This window comes from Triturus cristatus, chromosome 10 (assembly GCF_964204655.1).
Source record: "Triturus cristatus chromosome 10, aTriCri1.1, whole genome shotgun sequence".
Lineage (NCBI taxonomy): Eukaryota > Metazoa > Chordata > Amphibia > Caudata > Salamandridae > Triturus > Triturus cristatus.
The window spans coordinates 1,083,045,576-1,083,067,012 of NC_140593.1; the positions used below are offsets into that span (position 1 = coordinate 1,083,045,576).

General features: G+C 47.1%; 1 protein-coding gene across 1 annotated transcript in view; it reads left to right on the forward strand.

The window, feature by feature from the left end:
* The window catches only part of LOC146796600 (lysosomal alpha-glucosidase-like), an 854,317-nt gene that overhangs the window by 701,669 nt on the left and 131,211 nt on the right, over nucleotides 1–21,437 (forward strand). The window contains exon 17 of the mRNA XM_085629244.1: nucleotides 20,096–20,194. Within this exon, the coding sequence (XP_085485370.1) occupies nucleotides 20,096–20,194 (99 nt within the window). The remainder of the gene's footprint in view (nucleotides 1–20,095; nucleotides 20,195–21,437) is intronic.

Here is a 21,437-nt window from a genome sequence, read left to right on the forward strand (position 1 = left end):
GGCTAAAATTGCATCTTCACCAATCCAAGATTTTACAAGACCAGAGCATTGCATTCACATTAAGTGCTCCTATTCCTGGAACGTATAAAGGGTCCAGAGGTATCTAATATGGGCTTCCAATATTTTCTTTAGATAAATGAATTTATATGTCCATATTGATACCGGTTGAACTAGGATCCCCTATTGATCCCGGTCTACGCGTTTCAAACTCACACTTTCTTTGGGGGTTCTCTTCAGGAAAAAGGTTTTGATTCCGACTAATCAGTTGTCGAGGTTATTAGGGATTTTTACTTGTGCACCAAATCAAAAGGAGCAGGACAGGCTTTTCTGGATTGCTCATGTTGTTCTGTGAGTCTCTGTAATTTGTATTTGTTTAGAAGTGGATACGGGAGCCCAGTGTGATTCCTGTACAAAAGCTTATTAGGGCTCCCTCTGGATCACATCGTCCTTCCGCCACATGGATCCTTAGATTTGGTGCACAAGTAAAAATCCCTAATACTCTTGACAACTGATTTATCTTTTCATATTTCACATGTTTTTCAAATATTTTTCACTGTATATCCATTCAGGCATGCAAATCTATGAAAGATACCCCAATACTGATTAAGAAAATAAGTTCTCTACCCAGGGATACTCCTCAATAGTCATAAGCAGTGAATTATCCCCGCCCACGTGCGGGATCCCGGAGCATATAGAGATATATAAAATATATAATACTTCCAAACCCATACACCTACATATGTATGCCTACCTACATCTATGTAAACATGCCTCCCCAACAACAATCCACAAACAGGGCAAACAGCCAAAATTACATCAGTTAGACATGTATGAAAATAAGCCTCTCAAAACTCCTTGTAATAGACACCATACACTGTAATGGTTTCATACAAGAATCCATTATTGTCCAGAAAAAGGATTAACATTTAATTGTAGGCAGTTTGGCCCATAGGCTGCATAAGAATAACTGTCCTGGTACAGAAAAGAGAACTGGCACCTGCCTTTAAGGCTTCCAAGATTCTAAACACTTTGCCTTTAAGAACTCCAGGGAACACTCTGCTCCCAGCATGCCCCACAGGTGACAGTTAGGTCAGTTCTTTTTTCCGGCTTCTTCTGTGAGGATCCTGGAGCTTGAGCTCCACAGATTTCTGACTTTTCTGTCAGGAATTGTTTTTCTTCTTGGTTTTTTTGCGCTTGCTGTGCTGGCAGAGGTTTATCATCATTTTTTGACAGAACATCTTCATTTTTTCCTGTGAGAATGCCGGCTCTTTTCCGCAAATGTCCAGCCTGTGGAAAGAAGATGGCCATCTCAGATCCACACTCTGTGTGTATTGCCTGTCTTCCTTCCAGTCACAAGATAGACTCTTGTTATCACTGTCAGAAGTTTTCTGCGAGGACTCTTCGCGACAGAGAGAGGATTCGCCTTCAAGCTGTGCTGGAGAGAGGAACAGCCCAGCTGGAAAGTGGTCTTGCGTGTCAAGAGCCCTCCTCTCGTCAGGAACATCGACGCCAGCATCATTCTGCCTCTGCAACATCGAGGAAAAGGCAGATTCCGGAGTGTTCGCCGTCGACGTTGTTACCGCCATCCTAGAAGTGGCCTACACAGTCTCCGACGTCGAGACTGCGTGAGTCTCCATCGGCGAGAAAGGCCTCGACGTTGAAGCGTACTGCCTCGGGCTCGAGGTATGTTCAAGATGTGGGTCGATCGACGTCTAAACACCCATTGACATCGAAGCACTCTCCGTCGCCTCCCCGTAGGTAGTCGTCGAGAAGTTTGCCGACGGCGAGGGAGGCTCAAGACCAGTCGACGTCGAGGGCATTTAAGTCGACGTTGAGGAGGCGAGAGTGCTCGCTGTCGAAGTCACCACGGCATCATAGACGGTCGACATCGAGGTCCTCTTTGAGGAGGGCGAAGTCGCCTTTGAGGACAGCAAGGTCCCTAACTCCTTCCATGCATCACCCCACATCAGGGGAAAAGCACAGGTTGACGTCGAGGGAGAAGCACAGGTCGACGTCGAGGCCCTCGACATCCAGAGATAAAGAGCCTGCTGTTGCCTCGGAGGAGGTTAGAGCTGCATCTCGATCGCCCTCAAGGTCTGGATCGTCTCCAGGACTAAATATTGTCCAGGTCTCCCCGGAGAGCTCTCCGGTGGTTGGTGAGGAGGCCCTTAGTAGCCTGGGATCAGATTTTTCCCGTAGCTATTCTCCTTCACGTCTGTCAAGGGATTCTCCATCCCATAATGAGGCTCCAAGAAGAACACCACGAAGATCAAGATCACCGACTGTGGTTTCTTCCAGAAGGAGGAGTCTGCGCAGATCGCGCTCTCCACATGCCCGCCATGTTCGATCAAGGCACAGATCTCACTCTTATCATTCTTCTCCGAAGAGAAGGCGACAGAGGTCTCCCACCTTGTCTTCTTCCACCAGGTCCTCGCTCAGAGGTTATTCTCCAACATTTAAGACTACACCTCCATCCAGAGTGTCGCCAATTGATGATCTCAGCACGTTCAATGAGGTTCTCTGTAGAGGAGCGAATAAGTTGAACATCACTATGTCGGTCCCGACTGTTACCTCCTCAGTAATTTTCGAGACTCTCCATCACCGCTTTTCAGTCCGGCCTTTGCTTCCTCTTGTCCCTGGCCTTATCGAACTGGCTACCAGACTTTCTTGACACCAGCAACAGTGGGTTCAGTGCCCTCCCGGATAGCAAAGAAATACAAGGTTCCTGCCCAAGATCCGTTATTTCTTCGATCTGATCCTCCTCCGGATTCCATCATTGTGGCGGCAGCTAGGAAGACACACTCATCTATGTCTTCCTCCTCAGCACCCCCGAATAAGGATAGCAAATTGATGGACTCTATAGGTAGAAGGATGTGCAACACGTCAGCATCTTTCATGAAGGTCGCCAGTGCCTCCGCTCTGTTGGGGAGGTATGATAGATCCTTGTGGTATTTTCTGAGCCGTTTTGCGCACAAACTACCAAAGCAGAATCAGCAGGACGTTTGAGAAATACTGCAAGAGGGTGGTCTAGTGGCGAATCAGGTAATTAGTGCTTCTGCTGATTCAGCTGATCTGGCTGCCCAAGGGTACTGGAAAAGGGTCAGAGTTATCCAAACCTGCGTGATGCACAACAATTGGACCGTAGGTCTTCACATAAAAATTCATGTATACGTTTTTTGAAAAGAATCAACAACAGTATTCTTGTAAACAAGAAGTTGACTTGTATTTAACAAAGAAAATTAATCACATTGTTCAAAACAGAAATTTTTCACAATTCTTTTTTCGTTATCGCATTATGAAATGCTCAAATCCATTGCACAATATAAAAATGTGATGAAAACAAAAAGTTCCAATTGTTAATAAAGATCCCAATGCATTTCGGGTTATGAAACCCTTCTTCAGGGGATAGATGTCATCAAAGAAGGTTACTGAGTGGAAATCCTCCACAGGAAACTACAACAGAAAAGTCATGAATCAAAGTCAAGTACAGTTATGTGCATTTATAAATTTAGGATTTGCATTCATTGCGTTAGGTGGAACTGTGATGTAACCCTTAATGTGCTGGATTCTATGACGAACATACTGCAAGTGCAAAACGTGACCACTGTTTGATCATGCTGATCTCGTGTGTAAGCTGGACAGAACAGAGGAGTAACTCCGATAAGGTTTTCTAAAGTAATTTCAAACAATCGTGATACGGAGTGCCGGTGAGTGCTCAAAAAGGTCCATCAAGAGGAAAGTAAGTACCAGGTGCAAATTAGTCTTATGTCCTAAATAAAATGTGTCATGAGAATCTGGTTAGCGCTCAACGAATGCAAATCCTGTACAATTTAAAGATGACAAAAAGTATTTATGAACACATGAGAAATACTATAAAAAACATACTAGTTCGTAATGGTCATTAAGGCCTCCGGGAATGATTGTTCCTAAATATTTGATCCAAAAAGTCTCTTTTTGTGCTAAGGTGGTGTGTGAATCCATATCCGGTGTGGTATTGACTTTTTCTAGAATGGTATACCTCAGTTGTGGTATCGTGTGTGTGAACTGAATCCAGTGTGCTGCTAGGCAAGATTTTAAGTTGCTATTACGTATAGTGCTTTTGTGTTCTATTATACGAGTTTTGATTTTTCTAGACGTTCTGCCTATGTATACTAGCCCACAAGGGCATTTTATGGCATAAATGACTTTCTCCGTGTTGCAATCAGAAGTGTGCCGAAGTGTAATCTTTCTGCCAGTGTGAGGGTGAACGAAAGTGTCCTCAAGAATGACATTGCCGCATTGACCACAGTTGTGACATGTCCTCATTCCCTTGTGACTGAGCTTACTAGAACTGGGTTTGATCTTAAGAAGTTCTCTGAGATTTTTGGATCTGTTATGTGCAAATAGTGGGGGATCAAGAAACACGTCTTTGAAATCCACTTCTTGTGCAATGATCTCCCAGCGTTTTCTGATAATGGTTTTGATGCATGATGATTGTGTTGAATGTTTAAGTACAAATACAGCATTTCATAATGCAATAACGAAAAACGAATTGTGAAAATTTCTGTTTTGAACAATGTGATTAATTTTCTTTGTTAAATACAAGTCTTCTTCTTGTTTACAAGAATACTGTTGTTGATCCTTTTCAAAAAATGTGTACATGAATTTTTATGTGAAGACCTACGGTCCAATTGTTGTGCATCACGCAGGTTTGGATAACTCCGACCCTTTTCCAGTATTCACTTTCTAGCTTAAGGAGTTAGGGCTCAGACTCCTTTATACGTGATAGCACAATAACAATTATCACACGCATTGATTAATTATCATCAACCTATTTAATTGACGTGTGCAGGTCCATCTCTTTTCTTTTTGATTTACGTAACTCAGTGCCCAAGGGTACTCCCATGGTATCTGTTCGAGGCGTTCTGCTTGGTTACGTTTGACTGGCCTTAAACCCGAGGTTCAACGGAAGATCACCAATCTGCCTTTCAATGGGTCTTCTCTCTTTGGGCCGCATGCGGACGACGAAATGGCGAAGATGTTTTCACTCCTACGATAAACGCCCATTCCAACAGAGGGGGTCCAACCTCTCAGTGGTCGTCTCATTGTCACCAGCAGAAGCAGAGGTCTCACTTTCAGCAACGGAGACCAGGTAGAGGAAGAGGGAACAATAAGCAGCAGACCTCTACCTCAAAGAAGCCATCGATGCAATGAGAGAGTGCTTCCTCTAAACACGTTGGCCACTCCGGTAGGAGGAAGTATTGCATGTCGTGTGGAGGAGTGGATACGTATAACCGACGACAAATGGGTGTTGAATATTGTCAAGAATGGATATTTGATACGGTTCAAGGCCCCACCACCATCGATTCCTCCGAGCGGAGGACTCCGCTTGTGTCATCACATTTTACACAAGGAAGTAAACAGTCTTCTGCAGAAAAAAGCCATAGAATACGTTCCTGTTCATCAGAGGCGCCAGAGGATATACTCTCGATATTTCCTGGTCGAAAAAAGAGGTCCGTCAGTGGAGTACAGACCAATTCTGCACTTACGCATCTTGAACAAATATATCCGAAAAGAAAAGTTTCGAATGCTTGCCCTGCACCAGATCTTCCCACATTTACATCAAGGATACTGGATGTGCTCCATAGATCTGCAGGACGCCTATGTCCACATTCCGGTGTCCAGGAAACATCGAAAATGTCTCAGTTTTCAAATTGCTCTAAGCCATTTTCAGTTCCGAGACCTACCATTCGGTCTCAAGTCAGCCCCACGGACATTTTCATAGTGCATGGCAGTGGTGGCGGCTTTTCTCCACAGGCGAAAAATATTAATTTATCAGTACCTAGAAGACTGGCTTCTGAAGAGTTCCACTCCATCTCTACTCCAGTCGCATCTCTCCTACAGTCTCCAATTACTAGACAAGTTGGGTCTACGAGTAAATTTAAAAAAATCGATTCTCAATCCGACCCAGAAAATTCACTACCTAGGGTCGTCGCTGGACACCGTGGAGGCAAGCATGTGTCCTTCGGTGGAGAGATTTTCATCAATAAGGATGAAATGCAGAGATCTCCTGCAGTCACACCACCCGACGGTCAGACAAGTGTCCTCTCTCCTGGGTTCCATGGCTTCCTGCATATTCATCGTCCCCAATGCTAGATTGCACATGCGTCCCCTGCAGCAGGCTCTGGAAGATCAGTGGGTACAAGCGTCAGGCAGTTGGGAGGATCGGATTACTCTCCCACAGTCTGCCAGGGACTCCATCATGTGGTGGACAAAGCGGTCACATCTAATGAAAGGTGTTCCCTTCCATCAAGAGACTCCGACTCAGACCATAGTTACAGACGCCTCCCTACAAGGTTGGGGTGCTCATATGGATCACCTTCAAGTGCAAGGGCTATGGTCGGATACAGAGAGGGGATATCATATCAACTTGCTGGAGTTGAGGGCCGGCCAGTTAGCCCTCAAGTCCTTCTTTCCGTCTCTTCAGTCCAGCTCTCTCTTGATTCAGAAAGACAACACCACGACAATGTTTTATCTGAACAAGCAGGGAGGCACCAGGTCCAGAATTCTGTCCCAGGAGATACAAACCATTTGGAAGTGGCTACTGGCACGACATCTCACCATCACAGCGGTCCATGTGCCGGGCGTTCTAAACGTCCAATCGGATTTCCTAAGCAGAGAGTTTGTAGAAGCGTACGACTGGGTGCTAAACTCCGAGGTGGCTCAGGATATCTTTCGAAGATGGGGAGTACCGGACATAGACTTGTTCGCAGATCCAACAAAGGCCAAATGCCCCGTCTACTCATCCAGGTTTCACCAACCAGGTTCAAGCGGGAATGCTCTGTTGATAAAATGATCTCAGAGCTTACTCTATGCTTTTTCTCCGCTGCCTCTCATTCCAGCAGTGATCACCAAGTTAAACAAGACCAACTCCAGGATGATTCTGATCGCTCCGGAGTGGCCGCGCCAGTTGTGGTACCCGGACCTTCTACAACTTTCCGAGGTTCCACACCGGAGATTGCCTTGCCGTCCGGACCTGCTGTCCAAGAGTCAGGGGAGAGTGTTTCACCCCAACCTCTCTTCACTCAGGCTGACAGCATGGCTCCTGAAGTCTTGCAGTATGGACACTTAGACTTGCCAGCAGACTGTATGAACATCCTTAAGGAAGCGAAGAGACCTTCCACCAGGGCTTCCTATGCTTTCAAATGGAAGCGTTTTTACATATGGTGCTTGAAAAATGGTCATGACCCTGTTGGAGGACAAGAACAGGTCATTTTGCCGTATCTCTTACACCTGGCTAAGTCGGGCCTTCAGTTCACATCTATTAGCAGCAATTACGGCATATAGGAAGTCACCCACGCAGGGTTCTTTTTTCCAGATGCCAGTGGTGAAAGGTTTTCTTGAAGGGTTGAAAAAGGTGTATCCACCAGTACGAGCCCCTTCTCCTCCGTGGGAGCTCAACGTGGTCCTTACCAAACTGATGGGCGCACCTTTTGAACCAATACACAAGTCCTCCCTGCAGCACTTGTCTTGGAAAGTGGCTTTTTTGGTGGCTATTACGTCCGCTCGTAGAGTCAGCGAGTTACAAGCTTTGTGTTGTAAGGAAACCTACACTGTTTTTCATTCAAATAGGGTAGTTCTCAGAACTCATCCTAGTTTTCTGCCGAAAGTGGTCTCAGATTTCCATATTAATCAGGGGATTACCTTACCTACTTTTTTTCTCTAATCCTTCTACACCTCCTGAAAGGGCCCTACACTCGTTAGACCTTAAGAGTGTTGAAGTATTATCTAGACAAGACCAAAGGTATAAGAAAGACTGACCGATTGTTTGTCAACTACGGTCTTGTTAATACAGGTTTAGCAGCTTCTATAAGATCCATTTCAAGGTGGATAGTTTCCTGCATTTCTATGGCCTATCAGTTGGCTAATAAGTCTCTTCAGGTAAGGCCTAACGCACATTCAACCAGAGGAAAGGCCTCTACTACCGCCCTCCTCAGGAACATTCCCATAGCAGAAATCTGCAAAGCAGCTCCATGGCGGTCTGTTCATAAGTTTTCTCGCCATTACTGCTTAGATTCAGATGCTCAGGCAGATGCTCAAGTTGGACTTGCATCCCTGAGGAATCTGTTTGGTTGATTGTTTAAACTGTATCATTGTTTTTTTATTCCTAGTGCTGGATTGCTCGTCCGCGAAGTGTGGGTTAGGGGCTTGCTATTCTATTCACTGCTTATGACTATTGATGAGTATCCCCTGGCAAAGAAGGATAAGTTACTTACCTGTAATCCTAGTTCTCTTCCAGGGGTATACTCCTCAAATTCATAAGCACCCCTCCCTCTTCCCCGGACGAGCAATGTTAGTACAAGGTTTAAAGTGGTTTAGTTCGCCGTTACAAAAAGAACTGACCTAACTGTCACCTGTGGGGCATGCTGGGAGCAGAGTGTTCCCTGGAGTTCTTAAAGGCAAAGTGTTTAGAATCTTGGAAGCCTTAAAGGCAGGTGCAAGTTCTCTTTTCTGTACCAGGAGAATTATTCTTATGCAGCCTATGGGCCAAACTGCCTACAATTACATGTTCATCCTTTTTCTGGAAATTAAAGGATTCTTGTATGAAACCATTACAGTGTATGGTCTCTATTACAAGGAGTTTTGAGAGGCTTATTTTCATACATGTAAAACTTATGTAATTTTGGCTGTTTGCCCTGTTTGTGGATTGTTGTTGGGGCTGCATGTTTACATATATGTAGGTAGGCATACATATGTAGGTGTATGGGTTTGGAAGTATTATATACTTTATGGTCTGGGCATACACGTGTGTGTGTGTGTGTGTGTGTGTGTGTGTGTGTGTATATATATATATATATATATATAGGATTGCTGAATGCGGACCTAACCTTTCTTCGTGTGCGTCCTCAATGCTGTGGCAAACTCTTGGATGAATTTGTACCGGCCTGCCAGGGTCGGGAGGACAGCACCGCCATGAAAATTAAGTGGGCTGCTGGTTTTCGATACACGGGAACCGTACAGCAGGATTAAAGGTAACGTGTATTCTAGCTGGCAACTGATCTGGGGACACTATTCCAGTGTTTGTACTGTATATGCGGTGAGGCAGAATCCACCATGGATATTATTTTGACAACAGAACTACAAGTCCCAAGTAGCTTTGCACCATGTACGCCCATTGGAGGGGATATAAACTGTGATTAGCGGGACATTTCTGCTTGTGTCTGCCCACAGCGCGCCAGCCCGTGACCAAGGTGCAGGAGCACCGAAACGCGTAGGGCAGGGCCGAAATATTTCCAGCGATGTTGCCAGCTTTGTTAATAAAGGATTGCTGAATGCGGACCTAACCTTTCTTCGTGTGCGTCCTCAATGCTGTGGCAAACTCTTGGATGAATTTGTACCGGCCTGCCAGGGTCGGGAGGACAGCACCGCCATGAAAATTAAGTGGGCTGCTGGTTTTCGATACACGGGAACCGTACAGCAGGATTAAAGGTAACGTGTATTCTAGCTGGCAACTGATCTGGGGACACTATTCCAGTGTTTGTACTGTATATGCGGTGAGGCAGAATCCACCATGGATATTATTTTGACAACAGAACTACAAGTCCCAAGTAGCTTTGCACCATGTACGCCCATTGGAGGGGATATAAACTGTGATTAGCGGGACATTTCTGCTTGTGTCTGCCCACAGCGCGCCAGCCCGTGACCAAGGTGCAGGAGCACCGAAACGCGTAGGGCAGGGCCGAAATATTTCCAGCGATGTTGCCAGCTTTGTTAATAAAGGATTGCTGAATGCGGACCTAACCTTTCTTCGTGTGCGTCCTCAATGCTGTGGCAAACTCTTGGATGAATTTGTACCGGCCTGCCAGGGTCGGGAGGACAGCACCGCCATGAAAATTAAGTGGGCTGCTGGTTTTCGATACACGGGAACCGTACAGCAGGATTAAAGGTAACGTGTATTCTAGCTGGCAACTGATCTGGGGACACTATTCCAGTGTTTGTACTGTATATGCGGTGAGGCAGAATCCACCATGGATATTATTTTGACAACAGAACTACAAGTCCCAAGTAGCTTTGCACCATGTACGCCCATTGGAGGGGATATAAACTGTGATTAGCGGGACATTTCTGCTTGTGTCTGCCCACAGCGCGCCAGCCCGTGACCAAGGTGCAGGAGCACCGAAACGCGTAGGGCAGGGCCGAAATATTTCCAGCGATGTTGCCAGCTTTGTTAATAAAGGATTGCTGAATGCGGACCTAACCTTTCTTCGTGTGCGTCCTCAATGCTGTGGCAAACTCTTGGATGAATTTGTACCGGCCTGCCAGGGTCGGGAGGACAGCACCGCCATGAAAATTAAGTGGGCTGCTGGTTTTCGATACACGGGAACCGTACAGCAGGATTAAAGGTAACGTGTATTCTAGCTGGCAACTGATCTGGGGACACTATTCCAGTGTTTGTACTGTATATGCGGTGAGGCAGAATCCACCATGGATATTATTTTGACAACAGAACTACAAGTCCCAAGTAGCTTTGCACCATGTACGCCCATTGGAGGGGATATAAACTGTGATTAGCGGGACATTTCTGCTTGTGTCTGCCCACAGCGCGCCAGCCCGTGACCAAGGTGCAGGAGCACCGAAACGCGTAGGGCAGGGCCGAAATATTTCCAGCGATGTTGCCAGCTTTGTTAATAAAGGATTGCTGAATGCGGACCTAACCTTTCTTCGTGTGCGTCCTCAATGCTGTGGCAAACTCTTGGATGAATATATATATATATATATATATATATAGCGGCAAATGTACGAAGAGAGGGATACGGACACCAAATTCTCGTGGTAAAAGCAGGTCTTTATTTAGGTTCAGCTTGTCAGACGTGTTTCGGATAACACAGTATCCTTGTTCACTTGCGGAAACGCAGTCCGCTTACTGTTTTTTTATCTATGTTTTGTCTTGTGTGTTTTTCTTAGTGGTGCTCCCGTGATAAGTAGTAAACATAAAAAACATACTTGGATAGTGATTGCACTTACTTTGATTTTCACAGAATTATTGCCGTTTGTAGACCAAGCTAATCGGTTTGTGGGTAAAGCATGGAATTGCAAGGATACATAGGCCTACACATTACTGTTCCTGTCTGCATAAATGCAACGACGTATATAAAATTAATTGCGAATTCACATCCTTGTCATAGGAGATTATTTCATGATATTGATATGGACAAAATTAAATATATATTAATATATAAATAAGTTCATATATTGTCCATTAGCAAATTTGCATGTAATTGCTCATGAAAATAAATACAATAAATATGAAAAAAGTGGTCTTCTTAAATATTAAAATTCACAATGAATAATAAGATTAATCACGCAATGGCTCTTGGTTCATTTCTGAATAAATTCATAAATATATGTGCCTCTATATGCATATGTAAACATGCCGATACTTCTATAAATATGTGCAAAAATTTGCAATGTGTAAACAATTAGATGGCCTGCATTCATTATTCGATTGCTGTGCCTAAAAGTGCCATGTGTATAGTGCATTTATGTGCAATAGTGCGGGTAATTTGTCCATGAAACAAGTGTATATAAAGATTAATAGAAACTTGTTGGGATGATTAAACCCCGGATGGAAATGGCGCTCACTTTTTGCGGTGGATATTTGGTAGCTCAGTTATCACTATAGGTGCCTAGGGAGGAGGTAATCATCCAACACCTCACCATTTAGATCAACAGATCTATACAAAATTTGAATCAAGCCCTGGCACACATTTAAAATGATTATAACAAGTCAATAACTTGAGTTATCACAGCAAAGTACGTAGCAAATATGAATAATTTAATAGTTGTCTTGTTGTGACTCCAGCCAACACGTGTTTCGTCGCTCGGGACAAGACACCTGCGACTTCCTCAGGTCTTCAAGTAAATGAAAAAAATCTTGTGTGCCTTCTGACTGGTTATAATTCCGTCCCAGCCTGACTATGCCTGGGCAAGTTGCAAGTATTCCACGAAAAGGTTTTGTTTTAACATATATCAGCAATGCACGAAGGAGTATAAGTCTCGTGCTCAAGTGGGGGCTGCGTATTTGGATCAACCCACGACGCGCAGAATTTAGCCGCGTTAAAGTGTGTTTCCGGTCCCTGGCACCTCAGTATGGCCGCAGATTAATATTTACCAATTACCAAAAACAGAAACCGGGGGGGAGGGGGGTCGGGTCAGCTGGGGAAACAAATATTATTGTTAAAAGCCATATTGAAATCCGGGAAGACTCTATAGAAAATTGTGGAGATCTTCAGTGTTATGTCCTCTGGGATTTTTTCTATCGAGTTCTAAAATGATCTTGGTCTCCAATTGCCTTAGAGACCTTTCCCGATTACCCCCTCTCGGGTGGTTGGGAATAGCTGCAATAACAAAGGACTGAAGGCATTTCAAATCATTACCATGCACTTCTTTAAAGTGCCTGGCTACCGGGTACGCTGTGTCGTTCTTGACAATGGCACAAAGATGTTGTAGGATTCTGACATGCACCTGTAACTTTGTACTGCCTACATATCTTAGGCCACAGGTGCATGTCAGAACATATACAGCGTACTCGGTTTTACAATTGTAATTGCCTTGGATCTTTTGTTCCATGGGGCTAAAAGGGGTTAAGTATTTGGTGGTGGTAATTCCAAATTTGCATGCCCTGCATGAAGAGCACTTGTAGAAACCCTGTCTAGGTTGCAACCAAGTTGTTTTCTTGGTTAAGGTTTCTGGACTTTTTTTCACAATTTGTGTTCTCATGGAGATGCCTTTTCTAAAAGTGATGGTAGGGCTGTCAGATAGATCTGGTGCTAGTACTGCATCCGTCAGTACTATTGGCCAATTACGGTTAATTATGGATCTTATTTGGCATTCCTGCTTGTCGAATGTAAAGATAAGTCTAGGTATGTTGGTTTCATTGGTTGGCTCAGTGGTATTGTAGGTAGGTTCAATCAGAGAGTCCCTAGATTTTTGGGCTACCTTGGCAACTGCCTGGTTGAGGGTAGATGTTCTGTATCCTTTAACCCTGAACCTTTGGAGTGCTTCCCTCGTGCATATATCATGTTGTTCTGTGATGCTGCATATTCTCTTAATTCTTAGCAGTTCACCGTAGGGTATGCTTTGGAATAGATGTTGTGGATGGGCGCTCGATGCATGAAGCATCGAGTTCCCAGCTGTTTCTTTTCTATAGTGTTAATCTTGCCCTCCTCAATGTACACTCTAACATCTAGGAAGTCAACTTCTGTTTCACTCGTATGCGAGGTAAACCTTAAGTTGGCTGTGTTGTTATTGATGTTCTTAACAAATGTAGTGGCACTCTCTTCACTTCCTTGCCAAACAATAAAAACGTCATCAATGTACCTAAGCCAGTGTCTGACATTCCTGGTATATTGTTCATGATGTACCTGCCTGAGGGTCTGCTCCTCCCTCCAGCCTACTGTAGGACAGACATAACTGGGGGAGAAGCAGGATCCCATCGCCACGCCTCTAAGTTGTTTATACATCTGTAAACCAAACATGAAGTAATTGTTGTTCTGACACCATTGTATACATTTCAGTATGATCTTATTATGCTCATAGCATTCTGCTGGTTTAGAACTAAAAAAATGTTTGATTGCTTCAAGCCCCGCATTATGATCTATACACGTATACAATGACTCAGGGTAGGTCGCTCCCCTGTCCTCACAGCGCCACCAGATCCCCTGTTCTGCCTTCTCCTTTTGCCTGCATCGCTGCCTGTGCCCCGAGTGCCTGTGTTGCCGCTTGTCTGCGTTCGCGCTCCCCTTTTTTTCCTTCTGTATCCCCGAGTGCCTGTGCTGTGTGATCGCGCTCCCCTGGTTTCCTGCTGTATCCCCGAGTGCCTGTGTTGTGTGATCGCGCTCCCCTGGTTTCCTTCTGTATCCCCGAGTGCCTGCATCTCCTGAGTGCCGTCCCCCTTGCCCTCCCGCCGTCTCCCCCTCGTTTTTCCTGTTTTTCTGCGCCTTTTTCATTTTTCTAGGCCTCCTCGCCTTCGGAGCCTTTTCCCGCCGCCGCTTTTTTGCCGCTTTTTTCCCCTACCCGCCCTCCTCCCGCCTCCCAGCTGACCCCGCCTCCCCGGCTACCCCTTAAATGGCGGCCGCTGCGAGGCAGTGGTAGCGACCCTTGACCCCAGGGTAGGTCGCTCCCCTGTCCTCACAGCGCCACCAGATCCCCTGTTCTGCCTTCTCCTTTTGCCTGCATCGCTGCCTGTGCCCCGAGTGCCTGTGTTGCCGCTTGTCTGCGTTCGCGCTCCCCTTTTTTTTCCTTCTGTATCCCCGAGTGCCTGTGCTGTGTGATCGCGCTCCCCTGGTTTCCTTCTGTATCCCCGAGGGCCTGTGTTGTGTGATCGCGCTCCCCTGGTTTCCTTCTGTATCCCCGAGTGCCTGCATCTCCTGAGTGCCGTCCCCCTTGCCCTCCTGCCGTCTCCCCCTCGTTTTTCCTGTTTTTCTGCGCCTTTTTCATTTTTCTAGGCCTCCTCGCCTTCGGAGCCTTTTCCCGCCGCCGCTTTTTTGCCGCTTTTTTCCCCTACCCGCCCTCCTCCCGCCTCCCAGCTGACCCCGCCTCCCCGGCTACCCCTTAAATGGCGGCCGCTGCGAGGCAGTGGTAGCGACCCTTGACCCCAGGGTAGGTCGCTCCCCTGTCCTCACAGCGCCACCAGATCCCCTGTTCTGCCTTCTCCTTTTGCCTGCATCGCTGCCTGTGCCCCGAGTGCCTGTGTTGCCGCTTGTCTGCGTTCGCGCTCCCCTTTTTTTTCCTTCTGTATCCCCGAGTGCCTGTGCTGTGTGATCGCGCTCCCCTGGTTTCCTTCTGTATCCCCGAGTGCCTGTGTTGTGTGATCGCGCTCCCCTGGTTTCCTTCTGTATCCCCGAGTGCCTGCATCTCCTGAGTGCCGTCCCCCTTGCCCTCCCGCCGTCTCCCCCTCGTTTTTCCTGTTTTTCTGCGCCTTTTTCATTTTTCTAGGCCTCCTCGCCTTCGGAGCCTTTTCCTGCCGCCGCTTTTTTGCCGCTTTTTTCCCCTACCCGCCCACCTCCCGCCTCCCAGCTGACCCCGCCTCCCCGGCTAACCCTTACATGGCGGCCACTGCGAGGCCGCACAGCGGACGCGCGCAGCGGGCACGCCGAAGGCGAGCCTAATGCAAGCCCGTCTGCGCCCGTCCGCGCCTGGCCCGCGCTCAGCGCCCGAACCCCTGGCCCCCGCGCCCCCCGCCTGACCTACGACTCCGCCACCCTTGTCAACCTCAACCCCGGCCGCACTCCGGGCTGCTACCGCGCCCACCCTAAACGGACCCATGGACCCTTCTCCTGCAACAACTGTCACTTCACCTGCCCACGGACCAACACCGCTCCCGTCAAGAACAACTCCCCCGGAAGCAATCTCCACTGCATCCTGGTCAACACCCGATCCATCCACAGGCACGCCATCGAACTGTGGAACCTCATCAACTCTACGAACCCGGACATCGCCTTCCTTACCGAGACCTGGATGAATCCCTCCTCGGCACCCGACATCGCCATAGCCATCCCCGACGGCTACAAAATCATCCGGAAAGACCGCACCAACCGCATCTGAGGAGGCATCGCCATCGCACACAAAAACTCCATCCGCATCTCAACCAACACCGACAACTCACTCCCCGACGCCGAACATCTCCACTTCACGATCCACAGCAACCCCAAGACCACCCTCAGAGGCACCCTCATGTACAGACCACCAGGACCCCGCACCAAGTTCAGCGAAGACATCGCAGACTTCGTCACCCCTCACGCACTCTCGTCCACCGACTACATCCTCTTAGGAGACCTCAACTTTCACCTGGAGAACCTCACCGACAACAACACCACCGCCTTACTGGACAACCTCACCAACCCGGGACTGAATCAGCTAGTCAACACATCCACCCACTACGCCGGACACACGCTCGACCCCATCTTCTCCTCCAGCAAACACATCACCTTCAGCCACACCACCGAACTCACCTGGTCGGACCACAGCTGCGTCCATCATCTTCAAGAAGACCACTGTGCACCACCACACCCAGCAACCACCAAGAAGACACTGGACTCGTATCACCACGGATCAGCTCGCATCAACCCTCTCCCAGAACCGACTCACCAGCACCACCGACCCAAACGAAGCCGCCAACAACCTCACCAACTGGATCTCCGACTGCGCCGACCTCCTGGCCCCCCTGAAAACTCAAGCCAGCACCAACAACCACAAGAAAAACTCCTGGTTCACCCCCGACCTCAAGGACTCCAAGAAAGAATGCCGCGCCCGCGAGAAGACGTGGCGCCTCAACCAGACCGAAGAGACCATGTCAGCTCTCAAGGACGCCACCCGCCAACACCACCAACACCTCCGCGCCGCACGAAAAACAGCCTACCGGAACAGACTTGACAAAAACGCCCACAACAGCAAGGAACTATTTGGCATCGTCAAAGAGCTCTCCAACCCGGACGCAGAAAACAACTCCATCCCCCCATCACAGGACCTCTGCGACTCCCTCGCGACCTTCTTCCACCACAAGATCACCGACATATACAACAGCTTCCCGACCACCGACACGAACCCCCCCCCCCCCGGAACCCGCTACCGACATCACCACCATCCTCACCTGGAGCCCAACCACCACCGAGGAGACCACCCGCGTCATGAACTCGATCCACTCCGGATCCCCATCGGACCCCTGCCCGCACCACATCTACAACAAAGCCGACGACATCATCGCACCGCACCTCCGAGATGTCATCAACGCCTCCCTCACCACCGCCACCTTCCCGGAGAGCTGGAAACACGCAGAGCTCAACGCCCTCTTAAAGAAACCCACAGCAGACCCCACCGAACTCAAAAACTTCCGGCCCATCTCTCTCCTGCCGTTCCCCGCCAAAGTGATTGAGAAAATTGTCAACACTCAACTCTCCAACGCCCTGGAAACCAACGACTCCCTCGACCCCACACAGTTCGGTTTCAGGACCAACCACAGCACCGAAACCGCCCTCATCGCAGCCACGGACGACATCAGAGCCCTGACCGACAAGGGTGAGACCGTGGCCCTCATACTCCTGGATCTCTCCGCAGCCTTCGACACGGTCTGCCACCGCACCCTGATACGACGCCTCAGCAACGCCGGCATCAGAGGCAAGGCCCTCGAATGGATCATCTCCTTCCTCTCCGGAAGGACTCAGAGAGTCCGCCTGCCCCCCTTCAGATCCACAGCCACGGAGATCATCTGCGGCATACCTCAAGGATCCTCCCTCAGCCCCACTCTCTTCAACATCTACATGACCCCCCTGGCGAACATCGCACGCAAACACGGACTGGACCTTATATCATACGCCGACGACACCCAGCTCATCTTATCACGCACAAACAACCCCACCTCAGCTAGGACCAGACTTCATGAAGGAATGAAGGAAGTGGCGAACTGGATGACAGACAGCCGCCTGAAACTGAACGCCGACAAGACGGAGGTCCTCATCCTCGGCCCCACCCCCACCGCATGGGACGACTCCTGGTGGCCCCCCGCCCTAGGCAGCACTCCCCAACCCACCGACCACGCACGCAACCTCGGCTTCATCCTGGACTCATCCCTCACCATGACCAGACAGGTGAACTCGGTGACCTCAGCATGCTTCAACACCCTCCGCATGCTCCGCAAGATCTTCCGCTGGATCCCCACCGACACCAGAAAGACCGTCACCCACGCCCTCGTCACCAGTCGCTTGGACTACGGGAACACCTTGTACGCGGGCATCACCACCAAGCTGCTGAGGAAACTCCAACGGATCCAGAACGCTGCCGCAAGACTCATCCTGGACATCCCTCGCCACCACCACATATCAGGACACCTGAAAAAACTCCATTGGCTCCCCGTCAACAAGAGGATCACCTTCCGACTCCTCACCCACGCACACAAAGCCCTTCACAACCTCGGACCCAAACTCATCAACAACCGCGTCTCCTTCTACACTCCTCCGCGCACTCTACGATCCGCCGGACAGGCCCTGGCAGCCGTACCCCGCATCCGCAAAGCCACCGCCGGAGGAAGATCCTTCTCTTTCCTGGCAGCGAAGACCTGGAACTCTCTGCCCAGCCACCTTCGCACCATACCTGAACACCTCTCCTTCAGAAGGCAGCTCAAGACCTGGCTCTTCGAGCACTGACCCCCCCCCCTCCCCAGCGCCTTGAGACCCTTTATGGGTGAGTAGCGCGCTTTATAAATGCGAATGATTGATTGATTGAATGTCAAGAGTTATGAATCTCATGTTGGTTTCCCATTCTATTACTTTGATTTTATTGAGGAAATCTCCTGTGTCTTTCACATATGTTGGAAGCTCTTTAACCAGATCTTTTAAAAAATAGTCAACATATTGCGATAAGTGTTCCCCTACACTGTTAATCGCTGAGATAATGGGTGTTCCAGGAATGGGGCTGACGTTTTTGTGTGTCTTGGGTACAAAATAAATAGATGGAATTATTGGATGTTCAACCCATAGGAATTTGAACTCATCTGTTGATATCATACCATCACGTTTGAATTGGTGAAGTTGTCTGGTGGGTATCTCCTTTGCATTAATGTACTCTTTCATGTTGGAATGTTGATAACATGCCTGATCAGAGAGCTGACGTTGCGCTTCTTTTAAATAATCTTGTTGAAGCCATAGTACTATGTTGCCTCCTTTGGCCGATGGTTTTACTATCACCTCGTTGTTTTTGCTGAGTTTGTCGATTAATTTGGTATATTCCACTTCTTTGTATCATCATATATATATATATATATATATATATATATATATATATATATATATATTGCTATATGCTTCGGGATCCCGCACGTGGGCGGGGATAATTCACTGCTTATGACTTTGATGAGTATATCCCTGGAAGAGAACTAGGATTACAGCTAAGTAGCTTATCCTTACTTACCGGTAACTATGGTTATCTAGTATTGGTATCTTTTGTAGATTCACATGCACCCACCCTCCTCCCCGTAGAGGCGGTTTCCTGTTTGTTCAGTAAGATACTTACTTCTGCTGGGGGAACCTGCCTCTGCTAAGAGTTCTAAAGGGTGCTGGCAGCTGATTGGTTGCATTCAACATTTGGTCGTTTTTTAAAACTGACATAAATAGGCTATGTATGACATGGCTCAGGGCCATTATAGCCTATGGCATTATTGAAATACTGCTTGATTATGTTCCAGTGGGACTCCCAACTCAACAACAGGGAATGATTCCGGCATTTGAATCCATGAAATATACCAATACTGGATAACCGTAGTTACAGGTAAGTAACTTATTTTCTTCTTTGGGTTAAACCCTATATCTGAGTGCATGTATTTTGCAGCTGTCTTCCTGCTGTGTTTCTCTCCCCATCCCCTGCCAAATACCTCCCTTCCTGTGCTTTATGTTTGCGCTCTGTCATAGCTGCTCTCTCTTGCTCCTTCTCACTTCACACCCTCAACCTGAGGTGGTCTCCCCACAGTTCTGTTCTTAGGGTCGGCTGTGTAGGCACAGTGAGTCACCAAATGTTCCCTTAGGTGTAAATAAACACCTGATATTACCTTTTCTTTGAGGTCTGGATACATGTTCACCTGAACAAACAGTGGTATGGTCTGCTCCCTGTTTGAAAAACTAACCCTAATACAGCATTTCTTCTATTGTACATCCACTCTACCTCTGGAACCCATCACTGCTGTCTTTCATTCTGGTGTTATAAAAATCATGGAATGGAATGGGATGGTGTGAAACTTGTTACTTCATGCTATCTCTTCCCATGGCCTGCCTGTAACTCCCACACATTTAACACATTCTTCCTTTCCTGTAATACCTCCTTCTTTATTTTTGGAAACCAGTTTCTGGTATTTGTTTATTTTCCTTCTATTCTTAGCTTTAGGACCCTCTTTCCAAATCATTTTCCATTCAAAATAACATGTCTTTGATATGCTGTTGTTTAGTACGTCCGATTCAGGATGCCAGGAATAATTACTTGAACACTGTGCTTGGGTGGTTATTCAACATATCCGTACCCACAGTTGTCTTCTGTTCATTTTCCTCTAATTACTACATCTGTTTTCCCCCAGGGTACAGCAATGTCTAGCAAGGGTGAAAGCAAGAAGCTAGCAGCTCCTCTTGATAAAATAAATATATATCTGCGAGAAGGAGCTATTCTACCCACACAGGTAAGAATATCATTGAGCATAATGCACATAACCTTTTACATGCAGTGAATGAAGGACTGTTATACTTCTCAAATGTGCACCGAATCATGACGCATTCGATTCTGTGGATCTGATATAAAAAACACGTTTTAATGGTCGCTAACCCACTGGTGTACTAAATCACTTGCGGTTAAAAAGCATTTTTGTATTTACTAAACACATTAACTGATTCGGAAAAATGTTGGTAAATTGGTAAGTGAGTTTAGAAATGGATTATATATTGCTGTGTTGTGGGTGTCATTTACAAATTGCTATTTGTACCCTCATGTATCACTGGTTTGCAATTGTAATTCCTGCCCCAAACAGTTGGTCAGTTACCCACTCCCATGTTAGGATGGTATCTGATTCACAAAGAGGAAGGTATTCTCGTTGGACCAATTTGCCTTAGTGAATGTTGAAAAACGTTCCACAAGACTACTACCAATTGTCTGTGAAATCTTTTAAAAATGGAAAACTTTTTTTTTTTTAAATACAGTACAGTTTCTTTTAAGGAAAATGGGCTGCATTAAAAACAAAATGCATATTTTTCTTTATTTAAACAAATCAGATGATGGTGACCTGCTGACCATCATCAATATGATTGTAGCCAATCAAAGGTGGTCACAAATGAAGACCTGCCTAATGAATATTACTCAGACAGGTCATTCTGCGACTCCCCGCGAGTCTATATTAATTTAATCAACTCATTTATACATGGGTCAGCTCACAAATTAAGAATAATTGCAAAATGTCTGCATTTTGCAACCAATGTTTTCAAATATAATCTTTGTACAACAGGCTTCATATCCCATAGATGCATTGCACACAGGAAACAGTATGTTGGAGGCATATGAGCTGTAGATTATATACGTGTGCATAGATCGCCATCCGGTGTTGGGCTCGGATGTTTGCACTTTGTTTTTGTCTTGAAAGAAGTCTTTGTAGTCGTGAGGTAAATGACTCCTCCTTAGGGTGATAGTGCGGGTGGGCATCGACTCCATCGCCAGATTTGTTTTTTTCCGCCATCGGGTTCGGATGTGATTCGCTGTGCTCTGGGTCGGTGTCGTTCTCGAACCCCCTTCGACGCGCAGTCCCTCACCACTCGACGGTATTGTTTTGATCGCGTTATTCTTTCGACGCGCATCTTCGAAAAATATAAAATCATCGACCTAGATCTTCGACGCGGGCCGTTGGGCCTACCCACGCCTATCACACCAGCAGTCAA